We start from the raw sequence: 25,276 nt of genomic DNA, 5'->3' as shown, positions 1-25,276 counted from the left end.
AAAGGGCTGGGTGTGTATCTTAGAGGTAGAATGACCTTAAGTTTAATGTTCTGTATCACCAAAAAAATGCACACACACATCCACGCAAACATAAACATTATAAGGAGACGTATTTTTACATAGACCACCCACCAGATACTCTGGTCAGTCGTCCTTTTCTTACTTAAGACACCTTGGGGCCGGGCGTGGTGGCGCACGCTTGTAATCCCCGCGCTTGGGAGGCAGAGACAGGAGGATGGCGCAGGTTCGAAGCCAGCCGCGCGCGCTGGCTTAGGAGACCCTGTTTCCAAATAAAATGTAAAAATAGGTCTGGGAGTGTAGCCCGGAGGTAGAAGGGCTTCCAGGAACCCCAGTACCACCAAAAAAAAAAAAAAAAAAAAAGACACCTTGGGTATCCTTCCATGTTCGGATAGGAAAATGCCCTTTTCTTCCTGGGGCAGTGTCATATTAGTTTGTGTGCAACTGTCACGGTTTAGCAAATCCCTACAGGTGGTTATTTGGATCGTTACCAAGCATTACTATTACATGCTAAGCTTCAATTAGCAATCCCATACATTGGTTATCGGTGGACTAAAACCTCAGATCCAAAGATACTATTAGCTGGCCCTGGTGGTGCACACCTGTGATCCCAGTACTTGGAGCCTGAGACAGAAGGAGTCAAGTTGGAGACTAACCTCAGCAACCTGGCAAGACACTGCTTACAAACTGGAAAACGGGGCCAGGTATGTAACTCAGAGGTAGAATGCCCCGGGTTCAGTCCCCATTACCTAAAAACTAAAAAATTATATTTTTAATTTTGATAGATGTTACTATAGGTCATGTAAAAGTTGTGCCAATTTATTTCCTTTTTTTTTTTTTTCCAAATTCTGTCTAGAGCTGGGCATGGTAGCTCACATTTACAATCCCAGTATTTGGGAGGCTGAAAAAAGAGAATTGCAGGTACTGGGTCAGCCTCAGCAACTTAGGGAGGCCCTCTACAATTTAGTGAAACTCTGTTTCAAAATAAAAGATAAAAGCTGGGCGTGGTGGCACATGCCTGTAATCCCAGCATTCAGGAGGCTGAGACCGGAGGATCACGGTTCGTGGACAGCCTCAGCTACTTAGTGAGGCCCTCTGCAACTCAGTGAAACCCGATTTCAAATACAGAATAAAAAATAGGGCAGGGAGTGTAGCTTGGAGGCCAAATGCCCCTGGGTTGCATCCCCAGACCCATAAAATAAAAATAAATAAAAAATAAAATAGGCTGGGTGCAGTTCAGAAGTAGAAGGCCCCTGAGTTCAATCTGCAATACCAAAAAAAAAAAAAAAAAAACAAATTATGTTTACAAAGAGTTATAAGACTGTACCGGGCATGGTGGCACACTGTACCGGGCGTGGTGGCACACGCTTGTCATCCCAGTACTAGGGAGGCTGAGATAGGAAGATCATGGCTTCTGGTCAGCCTTGGCTACTTAGTGAGGCCCTCCACAACTTAGACCCTGTTTCAAAATAAAGAACAAAGCCAGGCGTGGTGGCGTACTCTTGTCAAGCTTGGGAGGCTGAGACAGGAGGATTGCGCAGGTTCAAAGTCAGCCTCAGCTACTTAGTGAGACCCTGTTTCCAAATAAAATATAAAATAGAGCCGGGCGTGGTGGTGCACGCTTGTAATCCCAGCATTCGGGAGGCTGAGACTAGAGGATCACAGTTCGCTGACAGCCTCAGCTACTTAGTGAAGCTTTCCACAACTTAGTGAGACCCTGTTTCAAAATAAAGAAAAAAAAAAAAGGGCAGGGGTTGTAGCTTGGAGGTAGAATGCCCCTAGGTTCCACCCCTAGTACTGTAAAAATAAATAAAAAATAAAAAATAAAAAAAAAAATAGGACTGGGGTGTAGTTTGGAGGTATAATGCCCCTGGGTTTCATCCCCAGTACCACAAAAATGAATAAAGAAAGAAAAGAAAAGAAAGGAAGAAAGTAGGTAGGCAGGTAGGTAGGTATAACTCAGGCAGAATGCCCCTGGGATCAATCCTTAGTCACACACACACACACACACACACACACACACACACACACACACGAAAATATTCTCACCACAGCTGTTTCATGCAGAATATTCTTAGAGGCTAAATATTTAGTCACTTCGAATTCAGTGCTGCTGCTTCTTCTTTGTGTGTGTGTGGTACTGGGGACTAACCCAGGGCATTCTACCTCCAGTCTACACCCCTGCCCCAGGTTTCTCTGTATCTGGAAACAAGGTCTCAGGCTTTCTGAGACCCTCGCTATACGCGGGCTGGTCTTGTCTCAGCACACACCACCATCCTGGCTGTGTTGCTCCGTGAATAAACAGCTGAGCAATATTTGTAATATCCATCAAGCCATTTGAGAACACACAGATCGACAGAATGAAACTGGGCCAAGAAATAACCCTCGTGGGCCCAGTGGCGCACTTGCAATCCCAGTACTTGGGAGTCTGAAAGGAAAGGAGCGCAAGTTCAAAGCCCGCCCCAGCAACTTAGCGGACACTTCCAAACAAGCAATAAAAGCAGGCTGGGAGTGCAACTTGGAAGTAGAATGTCTCTGGGTTCAACCCAGTACCTAAAATAAATAAAATAAGACTAAGGGTGCAGTTCTGAGGTAGAACCACCTATGGGTGCAATCTCCAGTGCCACACAAACAAGCAAAACTCTAAATCCTCATATTTATTTATAATTAATCTTTTTTTTTTTTTTTTTTTTTTTGCGGGTCTGGGGATGGAACCCAGGGGCATTTGACCTCCGGGCTACACCCCCTGCCCTATTTTTTATTCTTTATTTTGAAACCGGGTCTCACTGAGTTGCAGAGGGCCTCACTAAGTAGCTGAGGCTGTCCGCGAACCGCGATCCTCCAGGTCTCAGCCTCCTGAATGCTGGGATTACAAGCGTGCGCCACCACGCCCGGCTTTATAATTAATCTTTAATTATTATTCTATTTAATTTTATTACGGTCTTAGGGATGGAACCCAGGGGCATTCTACCTCCAAGACATCACCAGCCCTATTTTTTTATTCTTTATTTTGAAACCGGGTCTCACTAAGTTGCAGAGGGCCTCACGAAGTGGCTGAGGCTGTCCTCAAACCTGGATCCTCCTGTCTCAGCCTCCCAAATGCTGGGATTATAGGGATGCACCATTTTGCCCAGCTTTATTTTCAATCGATTTTTTTTCTTTTTGTGGTGATAGTGATGTTGCTGGGGATTGAATCCAGTGGCATTCTACCTCTGAGCAACACCTGCAGCCCTTTTAATTTTTCTTTTGAAACAGGATCTCATTAGGTTATTGAGTGTCTCACTATGTTGCTGAGGCTGTCCTCAAACCTGTGACCCTCCTGTTCTCCCTCCCAAGCACTGGGATTATAGATGTGTGCCACAATGCCTGGCTTCAATTGATTTTTTTTTTTTTTGTTGTTGTTCTTTTTCTTTTTCAATTGATTTTTAACAAGGCTTTGAAGACAAATGAATGGGCAAACAATAGACTTTTGAACAAATAGTTGTGGGACAGCTAGATCACCACATGCAGAACAGTGGATTTGCACACCTTCCTCACAAAATACATTGTTTAGCCTGGTGTGATGGCACACGCCAGTAATCCCGGTACTCGAGAGGATGAGACAGGAGGATTTCAGGTATGAAGACAGCTTCAATAACACAGCAAGACTCAGCAACCGAGTGCGACCCTGTTTAAAAAAATAATAATAATAATCGGGCTGGTAGTTTATTATTATTATTATTTTTTTGGTGGTACTGGGGTTCCTGGAAGCCCTTCTACCTCCAGGATACACTCCCACAGGCTACACTCCCAGACCTATTTTTAAACTTTTTTATGTGGAAACAGGGTCTCTTAAGCCAGCGAGGCTGGCTCCGAACCAGCGCCATCCTCCTGTCTCCGCCTCCCCAGCGCGGGGATTACAAGCCTGCGCCACCACGCCCGGCAGGGCTGGTAGTTTAGATCGAAGGTAGAGTACCTCTGGGTTCAATCCTCAGTACCACATCATAATAATAACATTATTATTATTTATTATAATGACAATGATAATAATAATTTAAAACTTTAAGATTCAAATGCTATCATTAAGAAAGTGAAGGAGAGCGGGGGGCGGGGTGGGGGTTGGTGACCCACACTTGTCATCCCAGCATTCAGGAGGCTAAGAGCAGAGGATCACGGTTCGCGGACAGCCTCAGCTACTTGATGAGGCCCTCCGCAACTCAGTGAGACCCTGTTTCAAAATAAAGAATACCACGCTGCTTAAGAGACCCTGTTTCTAAAAAATAAAATAGGTCTGGGAGTATAGCCCAAAGGCTTCCAGGAACCCCAGTACCACCAAAAAATATATAAAAAATTAAGGCAGGGGGTGTAGCTCGGAGGTAGAATGCCCTGGGTTTCATCCCCAGACCCGCAAAAAAAAAAAAAAAAAAAAAAAAAAAAGGAGAACCAGGCATGGTAGTGCCTGTGAAATCAGCATTCAGGAGGCTGAGACAGGAGGACTGTGGTTCGCAGACAGCCTCAGCAATTTAGTGAGGCCCTCTGCAACTTAGTGAGACCCTGTTTCAAAAGAAAAGAATAAAACCAAGCTGGGAGTATAGATTGGAGGTAGAATGCCCATGGGTTCCATCCCCAGTACCATAATAAAAAAAAAAAAGGAAAGAAATAAAGTGCAAGGAAGCTAGGTGTGGTGGTACACACTTGTAATCTCAGTGCTTGAGAGGTTGAGAAAGGAGGATTGCAGGTTTGAGGACAGCTTCAGCAAGTAGTCAGACTCTCACCAACCTAGTGAGACCTTGTTTCAAAATAAAATAGGCCTGGGGATGTAGCTTGGAGGTAAAATGCCCCTGGGTTTAATTCCCAGTACAAAAAAAAAAATTGACTATGGGTTTAGGTGACAGGTGAAATGGCCCTCGGTTTAATCCTGAGTGCCCAAACAAAACAAAACCAACCAACCAACAAAACGCCAATGTTCTGAAGAACGGACACACGCACTTAGTATGTTCACGGAATGGAATGTTATTGGCAATTAAAATAAATGAATTACTCAACTGTGCTGTGACATTAAAAAACCCTGAAATCAAGCTAAGTGAGAGAAGTCTGTCTCAAGGGATAATGTACTTTATGACTGCACTTACATGGAGTGTCCACACCAAGCAGACATATGGAGGGGACAGCGGGCCAGGGACCGCCTGGCCGTCACCGGGGAAGAGGCCAAGGGCAGGGCGGCTAATTGGTACAGTGTCTTTTGGGATAATCAAAACAGGCTCCATTTTTTCCTGGGGATGGTTCTACAATACTGAATTACACACTTTAAATGGGCGATTGTAGGGCATGTTAATTATGTCTCAAAAGCCACCATAAAAAGTGACTCAAGTCATCAAAAGCTTGGTATCAGACAAATGAAACTGTTATGTGAGATTATCATTTTTAATTTTAGATAAATTGCCATAATACTAGATGTCAACTACTAAGCCAAGCATGGGAGGGAGGGATAGGGAGAGAATGGGGTGGGGATTGGGTGGGGGCTGACTGGGAAAAGTGTGCATGTATGTCTACAAAAGTATGTATCCTACTATGATGTATGAATACAGTGCACCAATAAAAAAAAAAAAAAAAAAAAAAAAAAAAAGTGACTCAAGGAAAACCACTTGAAATGACTCGCTTTGAGCCGGGTGTGGTGGCGCATGCCTAACAGCCCCGTACTTGAGGGGCCGAGACAAGAGGATCACAGGTTTGCAATCGGCCTGGGCAACTTAGTGAGGCCCTCAGGGACTTAGTGAGACTGTTTTTCAAAATGAACAGTAAGAGCCGGGCGTGGTGGCGCACGCTTGTAATCCCCGCGCCCCATGCTTTGGGAGGCTGAGACAGGAGGATCGTGCGCCTCAGCTACTTAGTGAGGCTTTTAGCAACTTAGCGAGACCCTGTGTCCAAATAAACTATAAAATACGTCTGGGAGTGTAGCCCAGAGGTAGAAAAGCACCTGGGTTCCACCCCCAGTACCACACACACACACACACACACACACACACACACACACACACACACAGCTGGGGTTGTATCTCAGAGGTAGAGTGCCCCTGGGTTCTATCTTCAGTACAAAAAAAAAATTTTAAAGAACAGTAAGAGTAATAACCATAATAATAAATTCCTTGTCCTCATAAGGCTCTAATTATATTTATTATAATTTTTTGTGTATGGTACTGGGATGGAACCCAGGGGCATTCTACCTCTCAGCAACACCCCCAGCCCTATTTTTTAAAATTGTTTATTTTAAAACAGGGTCTCACTGAGTTGTAAAGGACATAAGTATCTGAGGCTGGCTTTGAACCTGCGCGATCCTCCTGTCTCGGCCTCCCAAGCGCTGAGATTACAAGCCTGTAACACCACGCCAGGCCACACACACATAAACTATTAGGTATAAGCCTAGCGTGGTGGCGCACACTTGTAATCCCAGATTTGGGAGACTGAGACAGGAGGATCATGGTTTGCAGAAGGTAGAATGCCCCTGGGTTCCACCCCAGTACCACCAAAAACAAAACAAAACTATTAGGTACATGTACAAAAACAGAAAAATCAAGGCAAAGGAATAGAATGGCAGTAGGAGCTAATTTAGAAAGGTTGACCAGGAAAAGCCTCTCACAGGTGAATTTTGAGCAGAAACTTGCTAGAGCATTTTATTAAATATTAACTTCAAAACATATAAGCATTATCTTATTACTGCACAACAAACTACTCAAAACTTAGTGGGTTAAAATAGCGGCAACTCTTTCTTATGTCACGGTCTCTGAGTCAGGAATTCAAGCAGCTTCCCCGGCGGCCCTGGGGTCTCAAGAGGGAGGAGTCATGCAAAGGCTTCCCGGGTGCGGCGGGTGGAGGCCTGGGCTCCCGCCTCGGCTCTCTCCACGAGCGCTCGCGCGTGGAAGTGGCGTGGAAGTGGCTGACCCCAGCCTGCAGCTCGAGGCAAGGCAGAAGCTCTAGTGCGATTATGAAGTCACGCCAGGCCCTCGTCCATTCTAGTGCTCCGCACCTACTCGGTGGGGAAGGACCACCCGAGGGCGTCTGCGCTCAGGTGAGGGCCCCTGCGAGCCTGGGAACCTGCGTACCACAGTGCAGTGGTGTGTGTGTGTGTGTGTGTGTGTGTGTGTGTGTGTGTGTGTGTGTGTGTGTGTGTGATTGAACCCAAGGACATGCTACCTCTGAGCTATACTTTCATTAGTATTTTAGTCTTTTCTTTTGAAGCAGGGTTTAGCTGCTGAGCCTTACCCCCTGACCCTCCTGTCCCAGCCTCCCGAGGACTAGGATGTGCCTCCACGCCTGGCTCATTTGTAATGATCTTAAACAATTTATACGGGGTGGGGTACACTAAAGAAAACTGAAGTTTGTTTTATTTATTCATTTATTTTGTGGTGGTACTGGGGTGGAACCCAGAGGCTTTCTACCTCCAGGCTATACTCCCAGATCTATTTTATATTTTATTTGGAAACAGGGTCTCACTAAGTAGCTGAGGCTGGCTTTGAACCTGTGTGATCCTCCTGTCTCAGCCTCCCAAATTTGGGGGATTACAAACATGAGCCACCACGCCCAGCAAAGTTTTTTTTTTTTTTTTTTTTTTTGCGGGTCTGGGGATGAAACCCAGGGGCATTCAACCTCCAAGCTACGCCCCCTGCCCAATTTTTTTTTTTTTGAAACCAGGTCTCACCGAGTTGCGGAGGGCCTCACTAAGTAGCTGAGGCTGTCTGCGAACCGCGATCCTCCGGTCTCAGCCTCCCAAATGCTGGGATTACAAGTGTGTGCCACCACGCCCAGCAAGTTTAATTTTATATATATATATATATATATATATATAGATATAGATATAGATATAGATATATAGATAGATATAGATATATATATATATATATATTTTTTTTTTTTTGCGAGTCTGAGGATGGAACTCAGGGGCATTTGACCTTTGACCTACACCTCCTGCCATATATTTTATTCTTTATTTTGAAACAGGGTTTAAGTTGTGGAGGGCTTTACTAAGTAGCTGAAGCTGTCCGTGAACTGTGATCCTATAGTCTCAGCCTCCCCGAATGCTGGGATTACAAGCGTGCACCACCATGCCCAGCTTTTTGATTGATTGATTGATTGATTGATTGATAGTAGGGATGGAACCCAAAGGCATTCTATCTCTAAGCTAATCCTCTAGCCCTTTATTTATTTACTTATATTGGTATTGGGGATTGAACCCAGAGGCATTTTATCTCTGAGCTACACTCCCAGCCCGATTTTATATTTTATTTGGAAAAAGGGTCTCCCTAGGTTGTTGAAAGCCTTGCTGAGTTGCCAAGACTGACCTCAAACCTGAGATCCTCCTGTCTCAGCCTCCCAAGTACTGGGATTACAAGTGTATACCACCACGCTTCGCTTACTTTTTATTTTTATTTATTAATTTTTTGTGGTACTGGGGATGGAACCCAGGGGCATTCTAGCTCCAAGCTACACCCCCAGCCCTATTTTTAATTCTTTATTTTGAAACAGGATCTCACTGAGTTGCAAAAGGCCTCACGAAATAGCTGAGGCTGTCCTCGAACCATGATCCTCCTGACTCAGCCTCCCAAATGCTGGGATTACAAGCGTGCGCCACAACACCTGGCTTATTTTTTATTTTGTATTTGAAACAGGGCTTCTGCTGGGCGTGGTGGTTTATAGCCTGTAATCCCAGTAGTTGGGAGACTGAGGCAGGAGAATTGCAGTTTAAGGTCAGCCTTAGCAGCTTAATGAGGCTCCTCACAATTTAGTTAGACCCTGTTTGAAAATAAAAGATAAAATAGGGCTGGGTTGTAGCTCAGAGGTAAGATGCCCCAGGTTCAATCCTCAGTGCCACAAAAAAAAAAGAGAGAGAAAGAAAAGAGAAAGAAAGAAAAGAAAAGAAACAGGCCTCTCTAAATTGCCGAGACTGTCTTCAAACCTGTGATGTAGTCTCAACCTCCCAAGCCAAGTACTAGGATCATAGGTGTGCACCACCATGCCTGGCTCTAAGCCCTCAGCAACACAGCAAGACTCAGCAAACTAGCAAGACATTTTCAAAACAAAAATAAGCTGGGCGTGGTGGCGCATGCTTGGAATCCCATGCTTTGTGACCCAGGGAGACCCCCTTTCAAAATCAAACATAAGAAATAGGGTTGGGGGTGTAGCTTAGAGGTGAAGTGCCTCTGGGTTCAATCCCCAGTAACACACACACACACACACACACACACACACACACACACACACACACACGTAGCCCGGCATGATGGCATGCTTGTAATCCCAGCATTTGGGAGGCTGAGACCAGAGGATTTGCAGCCAGCCTCAGCTACTTAGTGAGGCTCTCTGCAACTTAGTGAGACCTTGTTTCAAAAAAAAAAAAAAAAAAAAAAAAAAAAAAAAAATATATATATATATATATATATATATATATATATATATACACACACACATATATTCTGGGCGTGGTGGCGCATGCTTGTAATCCCAGCACTTAGGAGGCTGAGACCAGAGGATCGCAGTTCTCAGACAGCCTCAGCTACTTCGTGAGGCCTTCCACAATTTAGTGAGACCCTGTTTCAAAATAAGAATAAAAAAATAGGGCAGGGGATGTACCTTGGAGGTCAAATGCCCCTGGGTTCCATCCCCAGACCCACCCCCCCAAAAAAAACAAACATGGTGGCACATGCTTGTAATCCCAGCATTCAGGAGGCTGAGACAGGAGGATGTGGTTCCTGGATAGCCCCAGCTACTTAGGGAGGCCCTCTGCAACTTTGTGAGACCTTGTTTCAAAATAAAGAATAACAGCCAGGCTTGGTGGCACACAGGCTTATAATCTTAGCCAGTGTTTGAGAAGCTGAGACAGGAGGATCACACAGGTTCAAGGCAAGCCTCAGCTTAGTGAGTCGCTCAGCAACTTAGTGAGACCCTGTTTCCAAAGAATAGAAAATAGGTCTGGGAGTATAGCCTGGAGGTAGTAAGCCTCTGGGTTCTACCCCAGTACCACCAAAATTAAAAATAAATAAATAGAGCTGGGCGTGGTGGCGCACACTTGTAATCCCAGCATTTGGGAGGCTGAGACAAGAGGATCGCAGTTTGCGGACAGCTTCAGCTACTTAGTGAGGCCCTCTGCATCTCAGTGAGACCCGGTTTCAAAATAAAGAATAAAAATTGGGCAGGGGGATGTAGCTCAGAGGTCAAATGCCTCTGGGTTCCATGCCCAGACTCGCAAAAAAAAAAAAAAAAAAAAAAAACACCTAAAAATAAATAAATAAATAAATAGAATAAAGAATAATAGGGCAGGGGGTGTAGCTCGGATGTCAAATACCTCTGGGTTTCATCCCCAGACCCCTAAAATAATATAACCAGGATGGGGGTGTAGCTCAGAAGTAGAATGTACCTGGGTTCCATCCCCAGTAACACACACACACACACACACACACACACACACACACACACACACACACACAGAGTTTCTTAAATGTAAGGCTGTCCTGTCGTCTCCCGCATAACCGTTTCCTTAGGCTGACTAATAATACCCTAGATAATACAGTGATGATCACTGGCAGCTCCATCCCTGCCAGCCTCCATACCAGCAGGCTTTTGCCACACTTCACAACAGGTTTGCAGCCACATTCACCTTTCTGGAAGGCTTTCGCAAACCCTCGGAGCAAGCCTCTGAGACGCTAAGCTCTTCAACAACATGTTTGCGGCATCTATCACTGTTCCTGCACAGCCTGCAAACCCTCAGGGGTCAGGGTCAGGGAACAGTGGCTACATGTGGACTCTGCATGTGCTCAGTGACTCTTCAAGATAGCTAACTAGTTTGGGATGACTTTTCTTGTGCAAATATTGAATTGTTTTGGCTCCCCTGTTTTGTGATTCTAGACTTGATCATGGATTTGCCTACTGTACAGATCATCTTTTTTTCATTTTCTTTTTTTCTTTCTTTTTTCTTTTCTTTTCAGTACTGGGGATGGAACCCAGGGGCATTCTACCTACGAGCTGCACCCCCAGGGTATTTTTTATAAATCTATTCTTTATTTTGAAACCGGGTCTCACTGAGTTGCAAAGAGCCTCATTAAGTAGCTGAGGCTGGCCGCAAACCATGATCCTTCCATCCTTAGGTCTCAGCCGCCCAAATGCTGGGATTACAAGCATGCGCCACCACGCCCAGCTTTTTATTTTTATTTTAACCCAGTTGATGTAATTACCATTTACAGAACACTCCCAACAACAGTAGAATGCACATTTTGTGTGTGTGTGTGTGAGCGGTACTGGGGATGGAACCCAGGGCATTCTATCTCTGGGATATACCCCCAACCCCTTTTATTTTTTATTTTTTTGGGGCGGTCTGGGGATGGAACCCAGGGGTATTCAACCTCCAACCTACACCCCCTGCCCTATTTTTTATTCTTTATTTTGAAACCAGGGTCTCACTAAGTTGCGGAGGGCCTCACTAAGTAGCTGAAGCTGTCCACGAACCGTGATCCTCTGGTCTCAGCCTCCCGAATGCTGGGATTACAAGAGTGCGCCACCATGCCCGGTTTTTATTTTTTTATTTGGAAACTTTTATTTTTTGCCATACTGGGGATGGAACCCAGGGCACTCTACCTCCGAGCTACACCTCCAGCCCCAATTTTTATTCTTTATTTTGAAACTGGGTCTCACTGAGTTGCAGAGGGCCCCACTAAGTAGCTGAGGCTGTCCGCGAACTGCGATCCTCTGTTCTCAGCCTCCCGAATGCTGGGATGACAAGCGTGCGCCCATCACGCCCAGCATACTAAATTTTTTAAAGGCACCAAAATTTGAGTCATAGGTTCAGATTCTTTGTCTCTCATTAGGTTCTTCTATAATGATTTTTCTCAAAAAAGGACACCTCTAAAAACTTAAGGAACCAGAAGGAAATGATAAAACTCAACAACTGAAAACCCGAAGCATTCGAAAGGCATACGTAGACTGACAGGCGGTGAACTATATTTAGGACAGAAAGTCAAATAGCTTTCTGAACATAATTGTAACAAAAAGAGCACATTTATTAACATAGGAAAACTTCTAAGCTTATAGTAACAATGTATCAAGTCTTTCATAGTACACAGCCAAAAGCTTTAGAAATTCAATGTCAGATAGTCTAATGCATTACTCTGAAAACCTATCCCATACATCCCTTTAATATATAACAAAGTATGGCGTTTATTTCACAGGGAGACAAAATAAGTTTCATCACAAAAACAGATTTACAGGATTTCGGCTCTGATTAATTTCTAGAGATATATTTTAAAGATAAAAAAGAAAACAAGAGTCACCTTAAAATAAGTCTTTATATATATGTACGTATATATAGAGAACCCATTGTCAATACTCTGTGTTCTTACCACGTCGAACACTTAGAAACTTCTGAGCCTGGAAACTGGCCATCACCCGTGGGTCCAGCACGCTCGCCCCTTCCCGGCTGCCCTACTTCTTCCTCTTCCTCGGCGGCTCGTCCTCGTCCTCGGAGCTGCTGTCCGAGCTGCTGCTGCTGCTGCTGGAGGAGCTGGAGTCCGAGTCTGAGCCCGAGGAGGAGGAGGAGCTGGAGGAGGACGCGGAGCTGGAGGAGCTGTCGTCGCTGTCGCTGTCCTCCGAGGAGGACGAGGTAGACGAGTCCTCACTGTCCGAGGAGGAGTCACTGTCGGGCGCGCCGCCGCCGCCGCTGCTGCTGCTGCTGCTGGAGCTCGTCATACTCTTGGGCCTGCCGGAGAGCGGACGGTGTGCACCGGGAGCCGGCGCTGCGCACACCCAGAGCCGCCATGTCGGCCTCGCTGAGCCCAGCGCCGGCCCTCCGGCACGGTCTTACTCCTTCCGGCCAGCTCTGCGGTGGATCGCCACAGGCACGACTACTGCGCTTGGGAGGGGACACTATGAGGGCCAGGCTGCCGGGACAGCCGAGTCTAGCCACGCCTGGCACAGACTTGTGTGTGTGCCGTCCTGGGACCAGACCCAAGGTGTGGAGCGTGCCAGGCGAGCCTCCACCACCCAGCCGCCTCCCACCGTCACCGTCACCTGCCGGCCATCGGATACACTCCCAACTCTTTTTATTTCAAAACAGGGTCTCGCTAAGTTGCCGAGGGCCTCTCTGAGTCCCAGAGCTGCCTCGGATGGCAATCCTCCTGCCCCGGCCTCCCAGCACTGGGGTTGGGGGCTGCGCTGCACTCTCCCCTCTTCATTCAACTACCTCAGACCAGAGACAGCCGCCTAACAACTGCCTGTCCATCTAGCACAGTGCCTGTCCAACCAAGAGACAATGCTTTACTATCTCCAGTAACGGGGCACTGGAGGAAATAAGATACAAACAGGTCAGAACAGGAAAATTGCAGAAAAGAAGATGATAATTACAAATTGCAAACAAGAGGCTTGAGACGGAAGTCTTATACCTATTATTTCAAAGTCGCCGTTCTCATCCCCCAACTCCCAGTACACATTAGCTCCAGGTACTCCTAAAGCCGCACGTACCTTTTTTTCTTGGTCTTTCTTTCTACATTAGTTTCTCCAATGCTAGTAGACATGAGAAGGAAAAAAGCTCCTGTTAATAAGTGATTGTGCACAGCTCAGACAACCCTCTGCTACCCCAAAGCGCTGGACACTGGAGAAACACTTGGCTGTATGCCGTACACGCAAAGGGACTTCTTGCTGTACCCAAATGGAACGTTTTCTCTTGCAAACTGTTAGCAGGTAAGATGATCGAATGCACAAATCATTTATTTGCTTATTTTTGTGGTCCTGGGGATTGAACCCAGGGGCATTCTACCTTCGGGCTACACTTTCAGCCTTATTTATTATTTATTTTTGTGGTCCTGGGGAGGGAACCCAGGGACCTCTACCTCCAGGCTACACCCCCAACCTATTTTATATTTTAATTTGAAAAAGGGTCTAAGTTGCTGAGAGCTTCACTAAGTAGCTGAGGCTGGCTTTGAACCTGTGTGATTCTCCTGTCTCAGCCTCCCAGGTACTGGGATTATAAGCATGCGCCACCTCACCGCACTCAGCCATTTTTATTTTTAAACAGGTTCTTGCTAGGTTGCTGAGTCTATGTTGCCGATTCTCTGTCTCAGCCTCCCAAGTACTGCATGCACCACCATGTACTTCCCCAGTCCTTTTTATTTTTTATTTTGAGCCAGGGTCTTGCTAAGTTACCCAGGCTGGCCCTGAACCTGCAATCTTTCTGTGTTAGCCTCCCACTGGGATAACAGACCTGAGCTACCATGCCTGCCGAGTGCACTGATTTGACACCTTCTAGCTTGGAACTTAAATACACGATTTACGCTGGGCGTGGGAGGCTGAGACAGGAAGATTGCACAGGTTTGAAGCCAGCCTCAGCTACTTAGTGAGGCTCTCAGCAACTTAGTGACCCTGTTTCCAAATAAAAGTATAAAATAGGTCTGGGAGTATAGGCCGGAGGTAGAAAAGCACCTGGGTTCCACCCCCAGTACCACAAACAAAACAAAACAAAACAAAACAACACTATTTACTGAACAAACCAAATATAGCAAATAAGAGCACAATCGTGGCTGTAATTTGAGTTTCCACAATCCTATAAAATGCTGAAGCCAGGGCTGGTGGTGCATGCGTGTAATCTCAGTTCGTAGGAAGCTGAGATGGAATGATTGCGAGTTCAAGGCCAGCCTCAGCAAGCAGTGAGACTCTCATCAACCTAGGAAGACTCTGTTCCCAAATAAGAAATAAAACTGGTCTGGTGGATAGCTCAATGGTAGAATGCCTCTAGGTTCAATCCCCAGCACAACAAAAATAATGCCGAGCCAGGTGTGGGGGCACATGCTTTTAAGCCCAATTAGCTCAGGAGGCTGAGACAGAAGGATTGCAGGTTTGACACCAGCCTAGCCACCTAGTGAGGCTCTTATCAACTTAGTGAGATGCTGTTTCCAGATAGACAGGGCAGGGAGTATAGTTCAGAGGTCGAATGCCCCTGGGCTCCATCCCAGGTACCATATAATAAAACGCCCCTTAGTTTAATCTTCAGTACCACAACAACAATATAATACTGATAATAAAATTTTAAAAAATCAAAGAACTGGGCATGGCAGCACAAGCCTAAAATTGCAAGACTTGGGAGGCAGGAGGATTGCAGGTTTGCTGTCAGTCTCAGCAGCTTAAGCCCTTGGCAACTCAGTGAGACCTTGTTTCAAAGTAAAACATAAAACAGGGCTAGGAGTATACCTAAGAAGTAGAACGTCCCTGGAATCAATGCCTAGTACCCACATACACACATTTAAAAAAAAAAAAGTACTGGAGGCGGCAGGCGTGGCACATGCCTGTAAAACCAGTAGTTGGGAAGCTGAGACAGGAGAATTGCATGTCCGAGGCCAGCCTCAATTTAGTGAGACCCTATTTCAAAATACAAAGGGATAGCGCGATAGCTCAGAGCTAAAATTACACTGGGTTCAGTCCCTTGTACCAGAAAAAAAAAAAAATCAACTTTAACTTTTTCTCTATATTCTCCAAATGGAATTCACTTATTGTTTAAAAACCTAAAATGAGCTGGGCATGGTAGCGTACACTTGTAATCCCAGCGCTTGGGAGGCTGAGACAGTAGGATCGTGCAGTTTCAATGCTTGGAGCTAGAATGCCTTGGAGTTCAAACCCGGTACTACACAAGGAATAAATAAGCCGGGTATGGTGGTGCACGCTTTTAATCCCAGTACATGGGAGGCTGAGACAGGAGGATCACAGTTCACCAATAGCCTCAGATACTAGTGAGGCCATCCGCAACTTAGTGAGACCTTATTTCAAAATAAAAATAAAGAGCCACCAGCATTCGGGAGGCTGAGACCGGAGGATCCTAGTTCGCGGACAGCCTCAGCTACTTAGTGAGGCCCTCTGCAACTCAGTGAGACCCGGTTTCAAAATAAAGAATAAAAATAGGGTTGGGGTGTAGCTCGAAGGTCAAATGCCCCTGGGTTCCATCCCCAGAACTACAAAAAATAAAATAAAATAAAAATAAAATAAATAAAAGCCAGGCATGGTGGCGCACGCTTGTAATTCTAGTACTTGGGAGGCTGAGTTTGGAGGATCGCAGGTTCAAAACCAGCCTCGACAACTTAGCAAGACCCTCCACAACTTAGTGAGACTCTGTTTCCAAATAAGAAAATCAGGGTGGGGTTTAGCTTAGAGGTAAAATGCCTTTGGGTTCAATCCGTAATGCCACAAATCAATAAATAAAATAAAATAGGGTTGAGAGTATAACTCAGGAGGTAGAATGACCCTTAGTTCAATCCCTAGTACCACACACACACGAAATAAATAAATAAATAAATAAATAAATAAATAAATAAGCTAGGTGTGGTGGCGCACACTTGTAATCCCAGTACATGGGAGACAAGAGGATCACAGGTTTGAAGCCAGCCTCAGCAACTTAATGAGGCTTGCAGCAACTTAGTAAGACCCTGTTTCCAAATAAGAAATAAAAACAGGTCTGCGGGTGTAGCCTGGAGGTAGAAGGCACCTGGGCTACAACCCCAGTACTACGAAAAATAAAATAATTATTTAAAAAACTGACAGCCGAAGCCAGGCATGATGGCGCATGCTTATAAATCCCAGCATTCGGGAGGCTGAGACTGGAGGATCGAGGTTCCCGGACAGCCTCAGCTACTTAGTGAGGCCCTTTGCAACTCAGTGAGACCCTGTTTCAAAATAAAGAATAAAAAATAGAGCCGGGCGTGGTGGCGCACGCTTGTAATCCCCGCGCTTGGGAGGCAGAGACAGGAGGATCGCGCAGGTTCGAAGCTAGCTGCGCGCGCTGGCTTAGGAGACCCTGTTTCCAAATAAAAATGTAAAAATAGGGCTGGGGGTGTAGCTCAGAGGTCTAATGCCCCTGGGTTCCATCCCCAGACCTGCAAAAAAAAAAAAAAAAAAACCTGGCAGCCAGGTGTGGGGGCGCATGCTTATAATACCCACACTTGGGAGGCTGAGACAGGAGGATCACACAGGTTTGAAGCCAGTCTCGGCTACTTAGTGAGGGTCTCAGCAACTTAGTAAGACCCCGTTTCAAAATAAAAGTATAAAATAGGTCTGGGAGTATAGCCCAGAGGTAGAAAACCCCTAGGTTCCACTCCCAGTACCACCAAAACAAACAAACAAACAAACAAACAAAACAAATTGGCAACTCGAATGGAACCACCACCTTCAATTTACTCTTTTCTTTTTTTGTGTGTGGTACTGGAAATGACCCAGGGGCATTCTACCTCTAGGCTACACTCCCAGACCTATTTATTTATTTATTTATTTATTTATTTATTTATTCATTTATTTTTCTTTCCTTTTTTATTTTATTTTTTGTGGCACTAAGGATTGAACCCAAGGGCATTCTACCTCTGAGCTAAATCCCCAGCCTGATTTAATTTCTTATTTGGAAACAGGGTCTCACTAAGTTGCAGAGGGCCTTACTAGGTTGTCAAGGCTGTCCTTGAACTGGTGATCTTCCTGTCTCAGCCTCCCAAGTCTTGGGATTACAATCATGTGCCACCATGCCTGGCTTGACGTATTTTATTTAGAAACAGGGTCTTGCTAAGTTGCTGAGAGCCTAAGCTGCTGAGCTAATTTTAAACCTGTCACCTTAGCTTCACAAGCACTGGGATTGCATGTGTGGGCCACCATGACTAGAGTACCACCTTCAACTTTGTTGGGGGGGGAAAAAATCTAAGAAAATAATTTGCTCCCAGCAATTCTGGACATCCACCTTCTAGTACAAGTCCCAATATTTTCTCTCTTCTTTTTCTTTTTCCTTTCTTTTTTCTTTTGCAATACTGGAGCTGTAACCCAGGGGCAGTCTACCTCTGAGCTACACCCCAAGCCCGGGATGGAACCCAAGGCCATTCTACCTCCAAGTTGCATCCTTATCCCTATTTTTTATTCATTTTTTTTTTTTTTTTTTTTTTGTGGTGGTGGTACTGAGGTTCCTGGTAGCCCTTCTATCTCCGGGCTACACTCCCAGACCTATTTTTATATTTTTGAAACAGGGTCTCTTAAGCCAGCGTGGCTGGCTTCGAACCTGCGCGATCCTCCTGTCTCCGCCTCCCAAGCATGAGGATTACAAGCGTGCGCCACCACGCCCAGCTTTTTATTCTTTATTTTGAAACAGGGTCTCACTGAGTTTGCAAAGGACCTCACTAAGTAGCTGAGACTGTCTGTGAACCTGGATCTTCCTGTCTCAGCCTTTCAAATGCTGGGATTCAAGCGTGCGCCACCATGCCCGGCTTTATTCTTCCTTTCTTTATTTTTTATATGTGGTACTGGGGGTGGAAGCAGGGGCTTTCTACCTCCAGCCTACACTCCTAGACCTATTTTATATTTTATTTGAAAACAGGGTCTCACTACGTTGCTGAGAGCCTCACTCAGTAGCTGAGGCTGGCTTTGAACCTGTGCGATCTCCTGTCTCAGGCTCCCAAGTGCTGGGATTACAAGCGTGCCCACCACGCCCGGCTCTTTTCCTTTTCTGAACATAAATCATGGCACATTATATATACCATTTGCTAGCCTGCTCAGACTTACCACGTCTGGATAGCTGTCCTATATGTCCCTATTATCTCCCGGTTTTCTGTTGTCATTCCATCAATAGTTGAGGCAATAAAGCAAAGAGACTAAAAGAATGAACTCCAGGGACACTTGCTAGCTGTGTGGCACTGAACAAGTTCCTAACCTCTCTGTGCCTCGCGCTTCTTCCTATGTGAAATGAGGGCAATACTAGTACTCACCTTCACCGTGGACCTGGGCAGATCTGAGGCCTGCAGGAGGTAACACCTGTCAAGAGCTCCGTGCAGTGCCGGGGCACTCGGCAAACGCTGGTTCACACACAGCCGAGCTCTGGAGGGCCCGACCACTCCCTCCTTAATGAAATACATAGGAGCACGCAGAAGGTTCCGTGACATGCATGCGCAGACCTACCTTTGCTGTAGTAATAATCTGTTTTCTTTCTCTTTCAAGGCTTTCTTCAGCTCTGCCGTTCTTGAAGGCCGATGGAGGTATTTTCTTTTTCCTGTGCATTCATAAGTCCAATGTCCAAATTCCAAGCATTTCTGACATCTGACATGTTGCTTATTTGCCTCACTACAGAGTGAAATAGAAGACAAGTCTCAGAGCCAGGCATGGGGCCACGCTTGCAATCCCCGCACTCGGGAGGCTGGGACCGGAGGATCGCGGCACGCAGCCAGCCTCAGCTACTGAGTGAGGCCCTCTGCAACTCAGTGAGACCCTGTTTCAAAATAAAGAATAAAAATCAGGCTGAGGGGGTGTAGCTCCGACGTGTTCCATCCACAGTAACACACACACAAAGACAAGCCTTAAAATTCTTCCTGTGACACTTTCTTGCCACGATGTCTGGCTCTTGATTTTTTGTTTTGAAATAGGGTCTCACTAGGTTGCTGACAGTCTTGCTACTTTGCTGAGACTGTCCTTGAACTTAGCGATTCTCCTGTCACAGCCTCCCTAGTACTGGAGTTACAAGTGTATACCACCATGCCTGGCTAAAACTTTAGTTTGAAACAGGGTCTGTGTTACTGAGGCTGTCCTCAACCTGGGATACTGTCGCAAACTCCCAACTACTGGGATTACAGGTCGTGGCGCACACTTGTAATCTCAGCATTCCAGAGGCTGAGACAGGAGGATCGAGGCTCATGGCCAGCCTCAGCTACTTAGTGAGGCCCTCTGCAACTCAGTGAGACCCTGTTTCAAAATATAGAATAAAAAATAGGGCTAGGGGTGTAGCTCAGAGGTCGAATGCCCCTGGGTTTCATCCCCAGACCTACAAAAAACAAACAAACAAACAAACAAATGGGGCCAGGGTTGTATCGGTGGAGGTAGAATGGCCCTGGGTTCCATCTCCAGTACCAAAAAAAAAAAAAAGACAGACGGCGCTTGCCTACTTGACCACCTCCAGGCCCAGCACCTCTCCTGTACCCCAGGGCTCTCAGCAGCCACTGCGACGACCAGACAGCAGTCGCCTAGCCACGAGGCCTATATACTTAGGGACCAAGTAAAGGCTCCACTGCCCCAGCTCTGAGCATCCTGAGCTCGGCTCCTCCTCTCATTCTGCGTGTGACAGTGCTGGAGAGGGAAAGGTTACGGGCGTCTTGCCCAGCCCACCCTTGCTAAGGGCCTGCCCCCGTCTGGTCTCTCAGCTGTTTCATCAATCTGTAAGTTGTAGAAAGCTGGTAGTATAGATTCAGTGTCCCTTATCTGAAACGCTTGTGACTAGAGGTGTTTTCGAATTGGGATTTTTTTAAATTTTGGAATATTTGCATATGCACAATGAGATATTTTAGGGAGAAGACCAAGTCCAAAGAGGAAAGTCACTTATGTTTTATTATTTATTTATTTATTTTTGTGGTGCTGGGGATGGAACCCAGGGGCATTATACCTCTGAGCTACATCCCCAGCCCTATTTTTGGTTAATTATTTATTTATTTTGTGGTACTGGAGATGGAATCCAGAGGCATTCTACCTCCGAGCTACACCCTCTGCCCTATTTTTAATTAATTATTTATTTTGTGGTATTGGGGATGGAACCCAGTGGCATTCTACCTCCGAGCTACATTCCTAGCCCTATTTTTTATTCTTTATTTTGAAACAGGGTCTCACTGAGTTGTAGAGGGCCTCACTAAGAAGCTGAGGCTGTCCGTGAACCGCAATCCTGTCTCAGCCTCCTGAATGCTAGGATTACAAGTGTGTGCCATGAAAAGCCTCGCCTTTTTTTTTTTTTTTTTTTTTGGTGGTACTGAGGATGGAACCCTTCTACCTCTGGGCTACACTCCCAGGCCTATTTTATATTTGGAAACAGGGTCTCTTAATCCAGCGAGGCTGGCTTCGAACCTACATGATCCTCTCTCCGCCTCCCAAGTGCAGGGATTACTTTTCAAACAAGCAGATTCCACAAACTAGACCAGTGAACTTGATTAATCTCCACTTTGTACAATATTGCAGTTGGATTTAATAAATCCACGCAGAAAAGCCGTGATCATGAGTTATCAAGGAACTGGACGATCCGTGGCCTTTCGGGTATCCATCTTTGAGCAGCTTAGACAGCTTCTGGCATTGCCGTGAAGGACACAGGCAGGTGGAGCAGCTGGACACCATGGACAGAGTGCTGTTGATGGGGAGCCACGCGGAGAGACGCAGTGAGCGCCTGCACGCTTTGGCCCTGAGTTTAGCCCTGTTCAGTACCTCACACGCTATTTGGACGAGGACACAAATGAGCCTATTTATCAAAGCTGCAGTCCCCACAAACCCAGCAGGACGGCTACTGTGCGCATGACTGACACAGGAACCAAAAGGTCTTGACGCTCTAGAACTCCGTTGATTCTACCAAGAAGAAATTTAACAGCTGGGCGTGGTGGCGCACTCTTGTAATCCCAGCGCTTGGGAGGCTGAGACAGGAGGATCACAGGTATGCAGCCAGCCTCAACTATTTAGTGAGGCCCTCTGCAACTTAGTGGGATCCTGTTTCAAAATAAAGAATAAAAAACAGGGCTGGGGGTGTAGCTCAGAGGTAGAATGCCACTGGGTCCAATCCCCAGTACCACCAAAAAAAAAAAAAAAAGAAAGAAAAAAACAAGAGAAAGAAAGAAAGAGGATCTTGCTAGGTTCCTGACAGTCTTGCTAAATTACTGAGGCTGCTTTTGAACCCACAATCCTCCTATCTCACCCTCCCAAGGACTTGAGACGAGAGGGGTACACAACCATACTCAGCTTGCAATTACAATATTGTGTATGTGTGGTAATAGGGATTGAACCCAGGGACACTTTACCTCTGAGCTATACTCCCAGCCCTTTTGTTTTGAAATAGGGTCTTGCTAGGTTGCTGAGAGTCTCAATATGTTGCTGAGGCTGTCCTCAAACCTGTGATCCTCTTGTCTCATCCTCCCAAGTACTGGGATTACTGGCCCACACCACCATGCCCAGTTATCATCCCAGTCTTGATTTCAAAGTCTTCTTAGAAGGCTGAGGCAGAAGGATCCCTTGAGCTGAAGAGTTTGAGACTAACCTGGGCAACATAGGAAGACCTCATCTCAAAACAACTGCCAGGAGTGGCGGTGCAAACTTGCAATCTCAGCACTTGGGAGGCTGAGACAGGAGCAGCACAGGCACAGGTTCGAGGCCAGCCTCAGATTCACTGTTCTGACTCCCTATGTCTTTATCCTTGCATTTAAGAAAATCTTCTCCTTAGGCCTACGAAGATAAGAGTATGTGGAGAGAAGAAAAGGAATGGGCAGCGAGGCATGGTGGTGTCGCATACCCGTAATCCCAGTACCTGGTAGGCTGAGATGGGAGAATGCCAGGTTCAAGGACAGCTGCAGAAGCTTAGGGAGACGATCAGCAAATTAGCAATACTCTGTTTCAAAAAATAAAAAATGGCTGGGGGCATCACTCAAGAGGTAGAATGTCCCTGGGTTCAATGACCAGGACCAAATAAATAAATGAGTTGGGCAGAGTGGTGCACGTCTGTAATCCCAGTACTCAAAAGACTGAGACGGGAGGATCACAAGTTCCAGGCCAGCCTAACCTCAGCAACTCAGAGACTGTGTTTCAAGAAGGAAAAAAAAAAAGCTGGACTTGTAATCCCAACATTTGGGAGGCTGAGACAGGAGAATCACAATTTGGGGCCAGCCTCAGCTACTTAATGAAGCCCTTTGCAACTTAGTGAGACCCTGTTTCAAAATAAAAAATAAAGGGGGGGGGGGGCGCTAAGGGTGTAGCTTGGCAGCAGAATGCCCTAAATTCATTCCCCAGTACTGCTGAGGTAAAATGCCCCTGGGTTTACTCTCTAGTGCCCAAATAAATAAACAGAAAAGGAAAGGTGCTCTTTGTTATGTCTTTTTATTTTTTTAATTTTTATTTTGCAGTAGTAGGATTGAATCTAGGGGCATTCTATCTCTGAGCTACATCCTAAGCCTATTTTTTATTCTTTATTTTGAAACAGGGTCTAATTACAGAGGGCCTCACTAAGTAGCTGAGGCTGTCCTTGAACCCTGATCCTCCTGTCTCAGCCTCCCAGGTACTGGGATTACAAGTGTGCACCACCATGCCTGGCTTAATAGAACAGTGCTCTTCAAATACAAAATAAAATGAAATACAAACACAATTACATACATATATGCACAGCAGACTGTGAGCTATGTATTACAGATGTGCAATTAGTGAGGCGTGAAGGGATGGGAGTACAAAAGCTGCAGACGTTTAGGGGTACGGCTGGTACTGGTACCACGTGGTCTGTCCTTTTCAAACCTGCTGTGCCACTCTCTCTTGCTCTAAGGCCATTTTTCAGTTCATGACATCTTCCTTTCAGCCTCAAAGCAATCATGCCACTGTCTGCTCTTTCTTCAACTTCTCCTAGTGACTGGCTCCTTTCCGCCCCGTTCAACCTCTCGTCAAATGCCAAGCTTTCGGGAGGGGCTTCCGTGTTCCGCCCTCACAGTCCCCGCAAAGCTTTAGCACCGGCTGAAACCACTTGTTAGGTTTTTCAACTGATTCCACCACTAGAATGTAAGCTCCCTGAAAGCGGGGACTGTCGGGAGCTTCTCTTTTTCTTTACACTCAAACTCTTGTCTGGAACGTCTTCCCCTTTACACTCGAGCTAAAACAAATTACTCTTTACTGGGGGAGAGAAGGAACTGCAGAAGGTGAGAGGATCTTGGGGAAGGACGGCGGGGCGCCGGCGCGCTGTGTTAGGAAAGGCAACAGAAGAGTCGGCGGGGCTGACGGGGATATGAAGGGAGCCGAAGTTCACGTCGGCTGGAGAGGAGGTGTCCGACCAGGGACCTGGGCGTCTCCTGGCCACGCCAGGGGTGGGCAGAGGGGCATCAACCTCTAGGTAGCCATCCCCGGGAGTCCTCTTTGGGGAAGCCCCGACGCACCGGCTCTCTGCAGACCCCGCTCAGGCCGTATTCCGCGAAATCACTAGCCAGGGGTCACCAAACTTATGGCCGGGCCGAGTCCCACAGGAGCAAGCAGGGGGCCTGGGGAGCTGTCACGCCCAGAGCGCCCCCGGGAGGACGAGGCCGGCCCCCGCCCGCGCCCGGCCCGCCGCCGCGCGTCCCCCGCCGCCCCTGGGCCCCGGCGAGCCCCTGGCTTACGCGCGTCTCCGGGCTATGAGCCGGTGCATGGGAGTCGCCATCTTGGGCCGGCGGCGTGCCGCGCAGGCTTGTGGGAAACTCCAGGGGTGGGCGGGGCCGGAGGCCGCGAGGGTCCCAGCCGCGTCTGGGTGGAGGCTGAGCAAGCGGAGGAGGCTGTGTACGGTCTCTGCTGTGAGTCGCGTGGGCTGGCGCCATAGACTTTAGAACGCGGAGGAACAGTGTCTATAGTGATTGGGAAGAATGTTCTCAAAAAGGGAAAGAAATATATGAATATATGAATACACAGAGTGAGCCTAAATCATACAGGGTACAGGACACCCCAGGTAGTGTAAAAAAATGAAAATGAACAGGATTTAGACCCTCAGTTGAAAGAATTGCATTGGAAAACTATAAAGTGCAAGAGTATGTTAATAATTTTTATTTTTTATGCTTTTTTTTGCGCGTCTGGGGATGGAACCCAGGGGCATTCGACATCCGAGCTACACCCCCAGCCCTATTTTTTATTCTTTATTTCGAAACAGGGTTTCACTGAGTTGCAAAGGGCCTCACTAAGTAGCTGAGGCTGTCTGCCTGTCTCAGCCTCCCAAATGCTCAAATTACAAGCCCTGGCTGCGTGTGTGTGTGTGTGGGGGGGGGTACCCGGGGTGGAACCCAGGGGCTTTTCTACCTCCTGGCTATACTCCCAGACCTATTTTATACTTTATTTGGAAACAGGGTCTCACTAAGTTGCTGACAGCCTAAGTAGCTGAGGCTGGCTTTGAACCTGTGTGATCCTGTCAGCCTCCCAAGTGCTGGTGAGGAGGTAGAAAGGAAAGTAGGCAGATAGGGAAGAGGCCTCGGTAGAAAAAAACTTAATTTCCTGAGGGGCGACAAATACTAATTAACTTCCAAGGCTCCTAAAAGAGACCAGCTCTTCCAAGGTTCAGAGATAAGAATGACCAAAGCTTCACAAAACCATCTGTTTATTAATCAACAAACCCAGGAGACATCACTGGAGCAAGTCTGACACTCCTACTGAAAGGAGACCCCTCAAAGGACATGCAAATACCCTATGCAAATTTTAAGAACTGCCTCCCAAACTCCAACCAACAGAGGACATGCAGAGATATGTAAACCCCTAGCGCAGTCACCAGGACGGTTACCCACTCTGG

General features: G+C 46.5%; 1 protein-coding gene across 5 annotated transcripts; it reads right to left on the bottom strand.

The window, feature by feature from the left end:
- Positions 1-12,462: 12,462 nt before the first annotated feature.
- Positions 12,463-24,166, bottom strand: ZCCHC10 (zinc finger CCHC-type containing 10; the record flags this gene model as incomplete). 5 transcript variants are annotated; one of them, XM_080698180.1, is made up of 4 exons in its annotated part: positions 12,463-12,736; positions 13,498-13,539; positions 18,943-19,104; positions 24,126-24,166. In XM_080698180.1, 4 exons carry the CDS (start codon positions 24,164-24,166, stop codon positions 12,463-12,465), a joined length of 519 nt encoding a protein of 172 aa, XP_080554306.1. The 5 variants fall into 5 exon arrangements, with proteins under 5 accessions (XP_080554306.1, XP_080554307.1, XP_080554308.1 ...); XM_080698181.1 differs by lacking the exon at positions 13,498-13,539; XM_080698182.1 differs by lacking the exon at positions 18,943-19,104.
- Positions 24,167-25,276: the final 1,110 nt, after the last annotated feature.

This window comes from Muscardinus avellanarius (genome assembly GCF_963383645.1).
Source record: "Muscardinus avellanarius genome assembly, chromosome: 7".
In the NCBI taxonomy this organism is placed as follows: domain Eukaryota; kingdom Metazoa; phylum Chordata; class Mammalia; order Rodentia; family Gliridae; genus Muscardinus; species Muscardinus avellanarius.
Note: the sequence above shows the minus strand (reverse complement) of the source record. Positions and strands in the feature narration are given on the sequence as shown.